The sequence below is a fragment of the Cebus imitator genome, unplaced genomic scaffold (genome assembly GCF_001604975.1).
Source record: "Cebus imitator isolate Cc_AM_T3 unplaced genomic scaffold, Cebus_imitator-1.0 Scaffold420, whole genome shotgun sequence".
Lineage (NCBI taxonomy): Eukaryota > Metazoa > Chordata > Mammalia > Primates > Cebidae > Cebus > Cebus imitator.
The window spans coordinates 659,772-670,954 of NW_016107735.1; the positions used below are offsets into that span (position 1 = coordinate 659,772).

The 11,183-nt window shown below is 44.8% G+C and overlaps 1 protein-coding gene across 3 annotated transcripts in view; it reads left to right on the forward strand.

Moving 5' to 3' along the window:
• The window catches only part of CUNH1orf109 (chromosome unknown C1orf109 homolog), a 10,444-nt gene extending 4,679 nt beyond the window's left edge, over window positions 1-5,765 (forward strand). For 2 of the 3 annotated variants that reach the window (XM_017509749.2, XM_037731796.1), the window contains 3 exons: window positions 957-1,136; window positions 3,940-4,058; window positions 4,218-5,765. In XM_017509749.2, the coding sequence (XP_017365238.1) occupies window positions 957-1,136; window positions 3,940-4,058; window positions 4,218-4,255 (337 nt within the window). In that variant the 3' untranslated portion in view covers window positions 4,256-5,765. Of the gene's footprint in view, window positions 1-956; window positions 1,137-3,935; window positions 4,059-4,217 lie in introns of those variants that run through there. The other variant, XM_037731795.1, reaches the window with a different exon arrangement.
• Window positions 5,766-11,183: the final 5,418 nt, after the last annotated feature.

The window sequence follows — 11,183 nt, forward strand, 5'->3', positions numbered from 1 at the left end:
ACATAAATATGAAATGATTTAATTTTTAAAAAATTCTATTTATTTTTGAGATGAAGTCTCACTCTATCACCCAGGCTGGAGTGCAATGGCACTATCTCAGCTCACTGCAACCTCTGCCTCTGGGTTCAAGTGATTCTCATGTCCCAGCCTCCCGAGTAGCTGGGTCTACAGGCGTGCACCACCACACCTGGCTAATTTTTTTATTTTTAGTAGAGATGGGGTTTTGCCATGTTGGCCAGGCTGGTCTCAAACTCCTGACCTCAGGTGATCCACCCACCTCAGCCTCCCAAAGTGCTGGAATTAAGGTATCAAGCCACTGTGCCCAGCCCCTTTCTTGATTCTTGAACCACTCCTACCTCCAAGGCATTGTCACTAATTCCCTTATCCCACTGGTCTCGCTTGGAGATGGTTTTTCTTTTTCTTTTTTTTTTTTTTTCCTGAGACAGAGTCTCGCTCTTGTTGCCCAGGCTGGAGTGCAGTGGCATGATCTTGGCCCACTGCAACCTCTGCCTCCCAGTTCAAGCGATTCTCTTGCCTCAGCCTCCCCAGTATCTGGTACTACAGGTGCCTGCCACCATGCCTGGCTAATTTGTGTATTTTTAGTAGAGATAGGGTTTGACCATCTTGGCCAGGCTGGTCTTAAACTCCTGACCTCGTGATCCACTTGCCTCAGCCTCCCAAAGTGCTGGGATTACAAAGAGATGGTTTTGCAATGAGGGGACATTTGGCAACATCTAGAGACATTGGTTGTTATGGCTTATGGAGAGTATAGGTATAGTTTACTCCTGTTGTTTATTGGGTAGGGGCCAGGCATACTCCTAAGCATCCTCCAATGTACAGGGCAGCTCTCCACAACAGAGAATCATGTAGTCCAAAATATCAGTAGTGCCAAAATTGAGAAACCTTCCTTTATACCTGTCTCATGATATTGCCTAATGTCAGACTCTTTCCTACAGAGCCATCCTCCTCAAGGTGCGAGACACAGTCAGCAGCCATGTGGAGCGAGTGTTTCAGATCTATGAACAACACGCAGACAGAGTTGGCACTGATGCTGTCCTACAGTCTTCAGCGGTGAGCCCCTCTGTGGCTGACATGTTGGAATGGTTGCAAGATATTGAGAGGCATTATCGAAATTCATATCCTTTGCACACATTTCAGATCATAGCCAGAGCTGTTCGAAGTCTTTCAAATTTCAGTTTTCACAAGATTGGAAAACTATATAGTGTGGATCAGTTCTCTTTGGGGGTTCCTGAACTTGGATTCTTTCTGCATTCTTTTGTACAATCCTTCCTCTAATAATTTATTGAGTAGCTACTGCATGTCAGGCACTGTTCTTGGTGCAGAGAGACAGGCATTAAAAAAGGAAAATAGAATACTAGATGATGATAAGCGCTATGGAGAAAAATAAAGTGGGGAGAGTGAGGAGGGGAGGAGAGGGTTGCGATTTAAAATAGAGTGGTCAGAGCAGGCCTCACGAGAAAGTGATATTTGAGCAAACGTCTGAAGAGGGAAAGGGAAAGAGCTACACAGATATTTGGGGAGAGAAAGTTCTAGGCTAAGGAAACATCAAATGCAAAGGCCTTGAGGTAAGAACATTTCTGGTATATTCAGGAAATAAGAGGCTAGAGCAGAGTATGAGGGGGAGCTTAATAGCAGATGAGGGTCGTAAGACAGAGCTCGACTTTGTAGGGACTTGAAGGTCTTTGAAAGAATTTGGGATCTGGGTGTGGTGGCTCATGCCTATAATCCCAACACTTTGGGAGGCTGAGGTGGGAGGATTGCTTGAGCCTGGGAGTTTGAGACCAGCTTGGGCAACATGGTGAAATCCTGTCTCTACAGAAAAATACAAAAATTAGCCAGGGATGGTGGTGTATGCCTGTAGTGCCAGCTACTTGGGAGGCTGAGGCTGGAGGATTTCTTGAACTGGGGAGGTCAAGGTTGCAGATCATGCCACGGCCCTCCAGCCTGGGTAAAAGAGTCTAAAAAAAAAAAAAAAAAAACTTTGGGCCAGGCATGGTGGTGTGCACCTGTAGTCGTAGCTACTCAGGATGCTGAGGTGGGAGAATTGCTTGAGCCTTGGGAGGTCAAGGCTGCAGTGAGCCGTGATCACCAGCCTAGGTGTGAACCAGCCTAGGTGACAGATTAAGACCCTGTCTCAAACTGTAGCCCCCCTCCCCCCAGAATAAAAAGCATTTGAGTGAAAGAAAAAGCTCTTAGAAACTTTTGAGTAAGGAGGATAAGACCTATGTCTTTAACAGTATCATTCTGGCTTTGTTGTGGGGTAAGATTTGGGGTACTGGGGGCAAAGGTAAAAGCGGAAAGACCAATTAGTTGAAGCTCTAACCTTTTTCTCTCAAAAAAACAAATTCCCTAGGAGATGGAGTCTTGCTGTGTTGACCAGGCTGGTCTTGAACTCCTGGCCTCAAGTGATGCTACTAGCTTGGCTTCCCAAAATGCTAAGAGTCCAGGTGTGAGCCACCATGCCTGGTCTTTTCTCAGTTCTTGCCTGATGCCTAATTTTAGCCTCTGGCTCAGGCTTCTGCCTTCATGTGAATAACTCCCAAACCCCAGCTTTGCTTTTCTCTAGTCTTGATTTTTGGTTTCCTGCAGATGCCTCCAACTAGATTGTTCTTGGAACTGCAAACTCAAATTTACAACTGAACTCCTCAATCTAGCCCTCAAATTCAGCCCCCTTTTCCTTGAGTTGTAGAATCCACCCTGTTTTCTCTTTTATTTATTTTTTGATACAGAGTTTAACTCTTGTCGCCCAGGCTGGAGTGCAGTGGCATGATCTTGGCTCACTGCAACCTCTACCTCCCGGGTTCAAGCAGTTCTCTGCCTCAGCCTCCCAAGTAGCTGAGATTACGCCTGGCTAATTTATATATATTTTTTTGTAGAGATGGGGTTTCACTATGTTGGCTAGGCTGATCTTGAACTCCTGACCTCAGGTGATCCTGCCACCTCGGCTACCCAGAAGTGCTGGTATTACAGGCATGAGCCACCTCACCTGGCCTATTTCCTCTTTTAAATGCATGGGTAGCAGCAGTAGTAACAGCAACAGGAGCATGGGCAGAAGGAGCAAGAGCTGCGGCTGACATTACAGGGCACTTGCTATGTGCCAGAATGTTGACACAGTCACTCTTCAAGTCCTTTCATTCTGTTTCCCTGGTGCTTCTTCAATTTTCCTTCTCTGTCCCCTCTGCTGCTTACGTGGCTTCTTACCTCTCACGTGGACTCTTAATTGCATGTAGCTTCTTGACAGGTTTCTCTGTCTCTAGTTTCTTTCCCTCTAAGCTGACTCCAATTAATGATTTCACTCTGTATCTTCAGGAAGTCTGGTTCTGATCCTGCTACTTAGGATCAGAATTGTACTGTACTGTATAGGAATAGCTCCTGTTGCCAGTGGGATCAAGTTCAAAGTCCCTACCTTGGTACTCAGTGTTCTTTCTGTTCTGGCTCAGCCCACCTTTCAGCTTTGCCGACTGCTCTCCATGTGGCATCCATGCTGAGCAGACTGGAAGATTTGCTTTCTGTGAATTCATTCCATGCATCTCTGCTTCTGTGCCTTTGCTTATGTTTCCTACCAGCTGGAGTGTCCCTGACGTCCTCTGAATTGGATGTATTGATTCTTAGGACCTCCACTGAGCTTTACCTTTCACGTCACTTTTGTTTTTTCTTCTCAGGATCTGGTTTTGTCCTCACCGTGCTGAGATCCCAGATTTCAGGGATGGTTATATTCCTCTTTCCCTGTAGCACAAAACCATATTAGTAAATATTGTAGGAAATATTTGTAGGATTGGTTAATCAGGCCCATTTGGTAAAGTGTAAGGATATCTGCACTTTCACTTTTATACTTCCTTCTGGTTCTTATCAGGGCGTTTTTTTTTTTTTCTTCAGCATATTTCATTTTCTTTTGAGCAGTCCTTAACTTCCAGGAAGGTACCTGAAGAGAAAGTATCTTCTTTCTTCTATCCAGTGGGGAGACTTGGCAAACATCCAAGCTTTGCCGAAGGCCTGGGACCGAATTTCAAAAGATGAACACCAAGATCTTGTACAGGGTACTGGGTTTTTGTTCTTCCTTCATGTCTCCTCTCCTCCATTTTTTCCCTGTGGCCCACCTCTTTGGAAACATTAGAAAGATGCCCTTGCTATGCCTCTGTGTGTTTTATATTCTCTGGAGAGGTGATAATGCCAGTTTTTCTCTCTTCCTGTTTCAGATATCCTATTGAATGTGTCCTTCTTCCTGGAAGAGTAAGGAAGCTGTGTTTATCTGGAGACAACGGGCACCACAGTTGAAGACTGACATTGCTACACCCTGCTATTTCTAAAGAAACGTCAGTATTTCAATCTGACATATTTGAAATATCAATGAGTTGAACCTGAAGACTGGGTCCTGGGGGGGATTAGTGCTTAGATGTCTGAAGGAGCTGCTGCATGCCAGGCCATGGCTGAGAGTATGTGAGCCATGCGCCTTGCCCTTTTCTGAGGCTCAGGGAAGTGGATGGAGATAGAGAGAAAGCAGGAAAGGCATTGCTGAAGAACATAGTGCCTTGTATCCATTGTAGACTTGAAGAGATAAGGAAGGCTAGGACAGGAGGCAAAGAGCCACACTGCCCTTGGTATCATCCACAGCATCGTCTGGTTGACAGCAGGTCCTGGCTTTGTGTCTTTTGTCAATACTTGAATCCTCGACAAAAGGAAAACTGGTTTTGATGATTTAAAGAAATAAGTGTGATTTTGACGGAATATATTTTAAAAATTTTGACCAATTGCAATAGTTATCATCAAGCCAATTTCCAGCGCCTGCCACCAGGGGGAGGTGGTGCAGCATGAATCTTGAATGCTTTGTGGTTGAAGGGTTCCTCATTACTGTTACACTCTCAGAGGAAGTCACTGGCATAGTGAGACTCCTAAAATGACAGGGTTTATTTTTTTGGCCAAAGCTGGCATCTGGCTTGCCACATTCCTCTGAGTCTGGAGTAGTTTCAGGGTGGGAGAACACCAGCCCAGAGTCACTCCTTTGGGGTCACATTTCCAAGGCCTGCTACCGTCATCCACGTAATGGTGGTGTTACTTTCAGACCTTTCAGCTTCCCAGGGCGCTGTAAAAATCTTGGCCTTTGAATGTAAAGCGGCTTAGTAAAGGGTATAGATATTTTTCCAAAATGAAAATAACTTTTTTCTTATAAGTGATACGCTTTTATAAAGATCATAGGAAAACTAGAAAAAATTTAAGTAGAAAATTTTAAAACAAACTTCATTAGAGATATTTTGATGTGTATCTTTTTAGTGTCTATTCATAAATTTTATCTTTTTCAATATAGATGGGGTCTCACTATATTCCCCAGCTCAAACTCCTGAGCTCAAGGGATCCTCCCACCTCGGCCTCCCAAAGTGTTGGGAATACAGGCATGAGCCACTGTGCTCGGCCAATTCGCAAATTTTTTAAAGAACAAACATGGTATCATTGATACATACTGTTAGATTGTCTTTTTTTTTAAACCTAATGTAATTTGTTCCTCTTTTTATATCTGTAAATGTAGCTCAACACAATTATATACCTTTTGTGAATGTATTATATCTTACAATTTACATTTTATCTTACATTTTACATGCATTTTCCCAAATCTTCATGTTTTTCTATCTGTAAAGATAATCCATTCTGATTATGCATCATTATCTACCTATAACTATTATTAATAATGTGTATTTATTTTTCCAGAAATTAAAATCTATCATATACATATTATAAATAAAACTTAAAAAACCTTTGAGTGTCAAGTCTTATATTGGGCTCGGGGGACAGAGATGAAAGAGAACCCTAGAAAGGCTCACAATTCAACCAGGGAAAGATTAGTGTGCAAATAAATCAGTGATATCTTGTTAAGGTTCGGATTCTGATTCTGTAGGTCTGAGGTGGGCCCCAGATTAATTTTTTTTTTTTTTTAGACAGAGTCTCACTCCGTCACCAGGCTCAGGCTGGAGTGCAGTGATGTGACCTCAGCTCACTGCAACCTCCGCCTCCCAGGTTCAAGCAATTCTGCCTTAGCCTCCCGAGTAGCTGGGATGACAGGCACGTGCCACCACGCCCAGCTACTTTTTTTGTATTTTTAGTAGAGATGGGGTTTCACCATGTTGGCCAGGATGGTCTTGATCTCTTGACCTCGTGATCCACCCAACTCGGCTTCCCAAAGTGCTGGAATTACAGGCGTGAGCCACTGTGCCCGGCCCAGATTCATTTCAAACAAAGTCCCAGCTAATGTCGATACTGATGGCCCAAGGTCCAGACTTTGGGTTGCAGAGATTTAAGTTGTAATATGATCATAAAAGTGTGATAGCTAAGGTAAAAACAGGTGCCGTGGGAGAATAGAGGTGATAACTAATTGCCTGTGGGGACTCCTTGATGACAGCACATTTGAGGTAGGTCTTGAGGGGAATTTTACTTGGGGCTGGGAGAGAGGTGCAGGGCATTCCATGCACAGGAGTGGAAGCCAACCTTTGACGAAAGCTTGCTGTGTGCCAGGCATTGTGCTTGTTGCCTTTACCCACCAGAACTGGCAAATAACAGTTTAGCATCACAAATAACAGGTTCATAGAAGGATAGCAGGAAATGGATCAGTAAGGGTGGACTGGAACCAAATTATGAAGAGAACTGTGAATCCCAGCTTGAGCGTGTGTATTTTGCTCGACAAATGGGAGTTGCTTGCTTATGTGTATGCATGTGTCATAAAGAGGTTTCTAAACTCTCAGAAGCAAGTAATGGCTAGGTAGGAACAGGTATGTTTATGGTGCTCAGTAATAACTATACAGTATTTAAGTATCATTGTTACTGTTTTCATTTTGTTCCCTCTTAGCTTTTTTTCTGTTAAAATGCCATCCTTTTTATTGTTCTTTTTAAATTTAAAATAAATTTTGTTTATATTTTTCAGATGGAGTCATATTCTGTCACCCAGGCTGGAGTGCAGAGGTGTGATCTCAGCTCACTGTAACCTCCGTCTCCTGGATTCAAGTGATTCTCCTGCCTCAGCCTCCCTAGTAGCTGGGATTACAGGCACGTGCCACCACACCCAGCTAATTTTTGCATTTTTAGTAGAGCTGAGGTCTCACCATGTTGGCCAAGCTGGCCTCGAACTCCTGACCTCAAGTGATCTGCCTACCTCGGCCTCCCAAAGTGCTGGGATTACAGGCATGAGCCACCGCACCTGGCCTGATTTATTTTTTAAGTGATACATCAATATTGTTAAAAAGGTATGCAATAGCATATTAGGCTGGGCACAATGGCTCATGCCTGTACCAGCACTTTGGGATGCTGAGGTGGGAGGATGGCTTGAGGTCAGGAGTTTAGACCAGACTGGGGAATATAGTGAGACCCTGTCTCTACAAAAAAATAAAAGAGCTAGGTGTGGTGGTGTGTCCTAGCTATTTGGGAGGTTGAGGCAGGAGGATCACTTGAGCCCTGGAGTTTTAGGTTACAGTGAGCCATGATCATACCACTCCACTCTAGCCTGGGCAATAGAGTGAGACCCTGTCTCTAAAAGAACAATAGTATATTCAGTGAAGAATTTTTCTCCCCCCGTTTCCCAATTCCCTTCCCAGAAGGCAACCAATATTGAATGTTTCTAGTGTATCCTTCCTTCCATAAATACTATTTGCCTGTGTGAGTGTGGTGGGTAGGTATCCTCAAAGACAGTCCCCAGTGGTCCCACCTCTGGTATTCATGCCCTGTGTACTCCCGTCTTGTTCCATACAGGTTGGACTTATAGAAACACTTCTAATGAATAGAATACTATGTAAGTGGTAGGATGTCACTTCTGAAATAGGTAAAAAAAAACTGCAGCTTCCATCTTGGGTTCTCTCTCTCTCTGGGATCACCCATCCTGGGAAAGGCAGCTGCGATGCTGTGAGGCAGCCATGGAGAGGCTCATGTGAGAGACCAATGCCATGTGAGTGAACTTGGAAGCAGATCCTCCCTCCCACTTGATGGGTCCACAGCCCCAGCTGACAGCTTCACTACAGCCTCTTGAAGACCCCAGCCAAAGTAAGCGGTACCTGGATTCCTGATCCATGTAAACCGGGATAATAAATGTTTTAAATCACTAAGTTTGGGGGCCATTTGTTCCTCAGCAATAGATAATCACTGCAACAAAAAAACTCCCTTCATTTTTACATGAATGAATTTTTACCATATACCCACTTTTGCACCTTGTTCTTCCTGACTTACTGTATCTTGGAGTTCATTATATATAAAAAAGTTTCCTTGCATTTTTTTTAAAAGAGTTGTCTAGATTTCTGTTGTGTGAGTAAACTGTACTTTACTTAAATAGCCCCTGAGCGTGGATATTCGCTTCCAAAGTCTTAATACCTATTGGTTTTTATAATATCAACCCCCCTGTACTCCCACTCTTGTTCATCAGGCCTTGCCCTACCCCCTGGAATTTTCCAATTAGCTAATCCTACCACATTCCAACAAAAGTCAGTATTTTTTTTTTTTTTAAACTGGGATCACTAAATTGATAAACTAAATTGAGGGAGAGTCACCACAATGGGAGTACTTCCGGTGCTCCTCTATGTATGCCACTGGCTAATGAACAAAGACACCAATGTGAGTTCGGTTCTCTGTTACCCTCAGCTGGGTCAGAACCCCTTTCTCTGTCAGTGTCAGACAGCCTTGGGATGAAATGAAGAGTTTTGGTTTCCCTCTATCCTGTCCCTCCCCATCCACATCCAGAAATTGACGTTCAGGTTCTTCTCTCAGAGTAAGGTTGTCTCAAGCTGCTGGGTTGCCTGGGCCCAAAGAGAAGGACTCCTGCCTGCCCAAGGAAAGCCCAGGCTTTATGGGGACTTTATGACGTCTGACTTTAATTGGGATGAGAAGCCAGGTACCTTCCCAACCTGCTCAAATATTGGATCATTTATAATTCCATTTCCCTGTGAGAAGGGAGGAAGAGTGCACATTTCAGGGAGCAGGTTTGGGGATGAGGGGAAGGAGAGAACTGACACCTGGGTTCAAGGCTCAGCTCAGCCTTTAGCTAGCCATGTGATCTTGGGCAAGTAATTTCCCCTAAGCCTATTTCCTCATCTATATAGTGGAAGTGACGATATGTCCTTACAGGGTTGTAAGGTTTAAGTGAGAGGAGATAGTGAGGGCTTTTGGTACATTTGTGAGCATTAAAGGGATTGAAATTCACTTAAGCTTTATTAGTAACACACTAAGTATATAGCTCTGTGCTAGGCTGTTTAATATCTTTTTAAACTCTCAACAAGTATTGAAACAAGTATGCTTACTTCCAATAGGTAGATGAGGAGACAGACAGAGACCTGGTAAGTTTTTTCTTTTCTTTTTTGAGACGGAGTCTCACTCTGTTGCTAGGCTGGAGTGCAGTGGCATGATCTCGGTTCACCACAACCTCCACCACCCGGGTTCAAGCGATTTTTCTGCCTCAGCCTCCTGAGTAGCCAGGACCACAGGTGTGCACCACCACACCCAGCTAATTTTTGTATTTTTAGTAGAGATGGGGTTTCACCATGTTGGCCAGGATGGTCTCAATCTCTTGACTTCGTGATCCACCGGCCTTGGCCTCCCAAAATGCTGGGATTACAGGCGTGAGCCACCGTGCCCAGCCACCTGGTAAGCTTTCTAAATGCCCACAGCTTGTCAGTGATGCCAGAATTTGCACCAGGGCTTGCCTGGTTCCGGTGAAAGGCGCTTCTCCCCACATCACTGTTCCCTCTCTGCCACGGAAGGCAAGAGCACGTCTACTCAGCTGTAACAAGAGTAAGGCTTTCTGATACCCAGCCCCGCACAGGACATGGATCCTGCAGTGCAGAGCCACCCCCATCCGACTTGGCAGTGGCACATGAAGTATCCAAGCCTCTTCCAGACAGCCACAACCTTGCCAGTTACCCTTCCTTCTGATCCCATAGCCAAGAGGGTTGGAGCAAATCCTGGCATGCCCTACCAGAGTCTTAAACTTTTGCCCTTGATGCCAGGGAAGGGTAGGAGAAAGCCAGTGCTTCTGAAGGAATGACGGGTATCCCTTCTAGGCACTCTCCTCCTCCCCATCCTTCCTGGAAGGCTCCTTCTTGGTTTCCACATAGTGCAAAGGAAAGTCATTTTTCTGAGACTGTAGGGCCCAGAGATTCCGATCTAGTGTGTGGGGTAAGGGGCTAGATATCTGCAGCCTTAGTAAGTACCCTTCATTCTGTTTCAGGGTCATTCCTTAAGAAAGAGTCTTAATCCTGAGAAAAGGCAGCAGTTAGCACAGAGATTGATGGCTGGGAACAGCAGCCACAAAGACCACCCTTCTCTGGGGGAAGAAATGCCTCCATAACTCCATCACTGCACCTCTTCTCCCCCTTTTGTTCCAAGTCCTCAAGTCCAGCAGGTACCTCAGCATTGCTCCCCTGGCCCCTCCATGCTGTTTGGGGTGGGATAGTCATAACTTATGTATATGGGGCTTTACAGTCTGTCACATCCATATCCATTCATTCTGAGGCCTCCCTGTGTGCCCAGCACAGAACTCATCATTAGCAATACAGAAGTAAATCAAAGAAGCCCATGATTTAGTAGGCCAGGCGGATCTGCAAGCCCTTCGTGAGAAGTGTTATTGTGAAGGATGTGTGGGGAATGCAGTGGATGGAGAGAGTGACTGTTTTTGTGGGTTTTTGTGGGAGGCAAGATGGGGAATGTGAGACTAGATCCTCTGTGACTTAATTTCAGTGAGCGTCTTCCCTCTGCTCTCTAGCAGAGTGGGTAATGGGGATGGGGGTCAGCATGGCCTGTTGGCCATCATGTGAGCAGGGAGCAACCCTCTCTGCTCTTGCTCATCTCTTCCAATTGAAATGTGTGGAGCAGTTCTTAATTTGCACAGAGAGCCCAGACTAATAAATCTGCTACTCAATTGCAATCCCCACAGTGCGTTTATAGGCAACAGCTGACTTTTATCAGCTAGTTTGTTCTTTCATATAAGCAGAGTTTTATGAGGGTCTCCTGAGCTGGCTTGTAACGTGATGAAACGTCTGCAAAACTCAACCATAAATCCCTGGCACCTGCCAAGCAGAGGATGCTGTTTTCCAGGCACATTTTGTCCAGCTGACGGCTCTGTCCCCTTGCCCAGTTTGCATTTTTGCACTTGTCTCTTTAAACTTGGATTTGTTTTTCAGTTCTCTGCGGCCTCTTTAAAG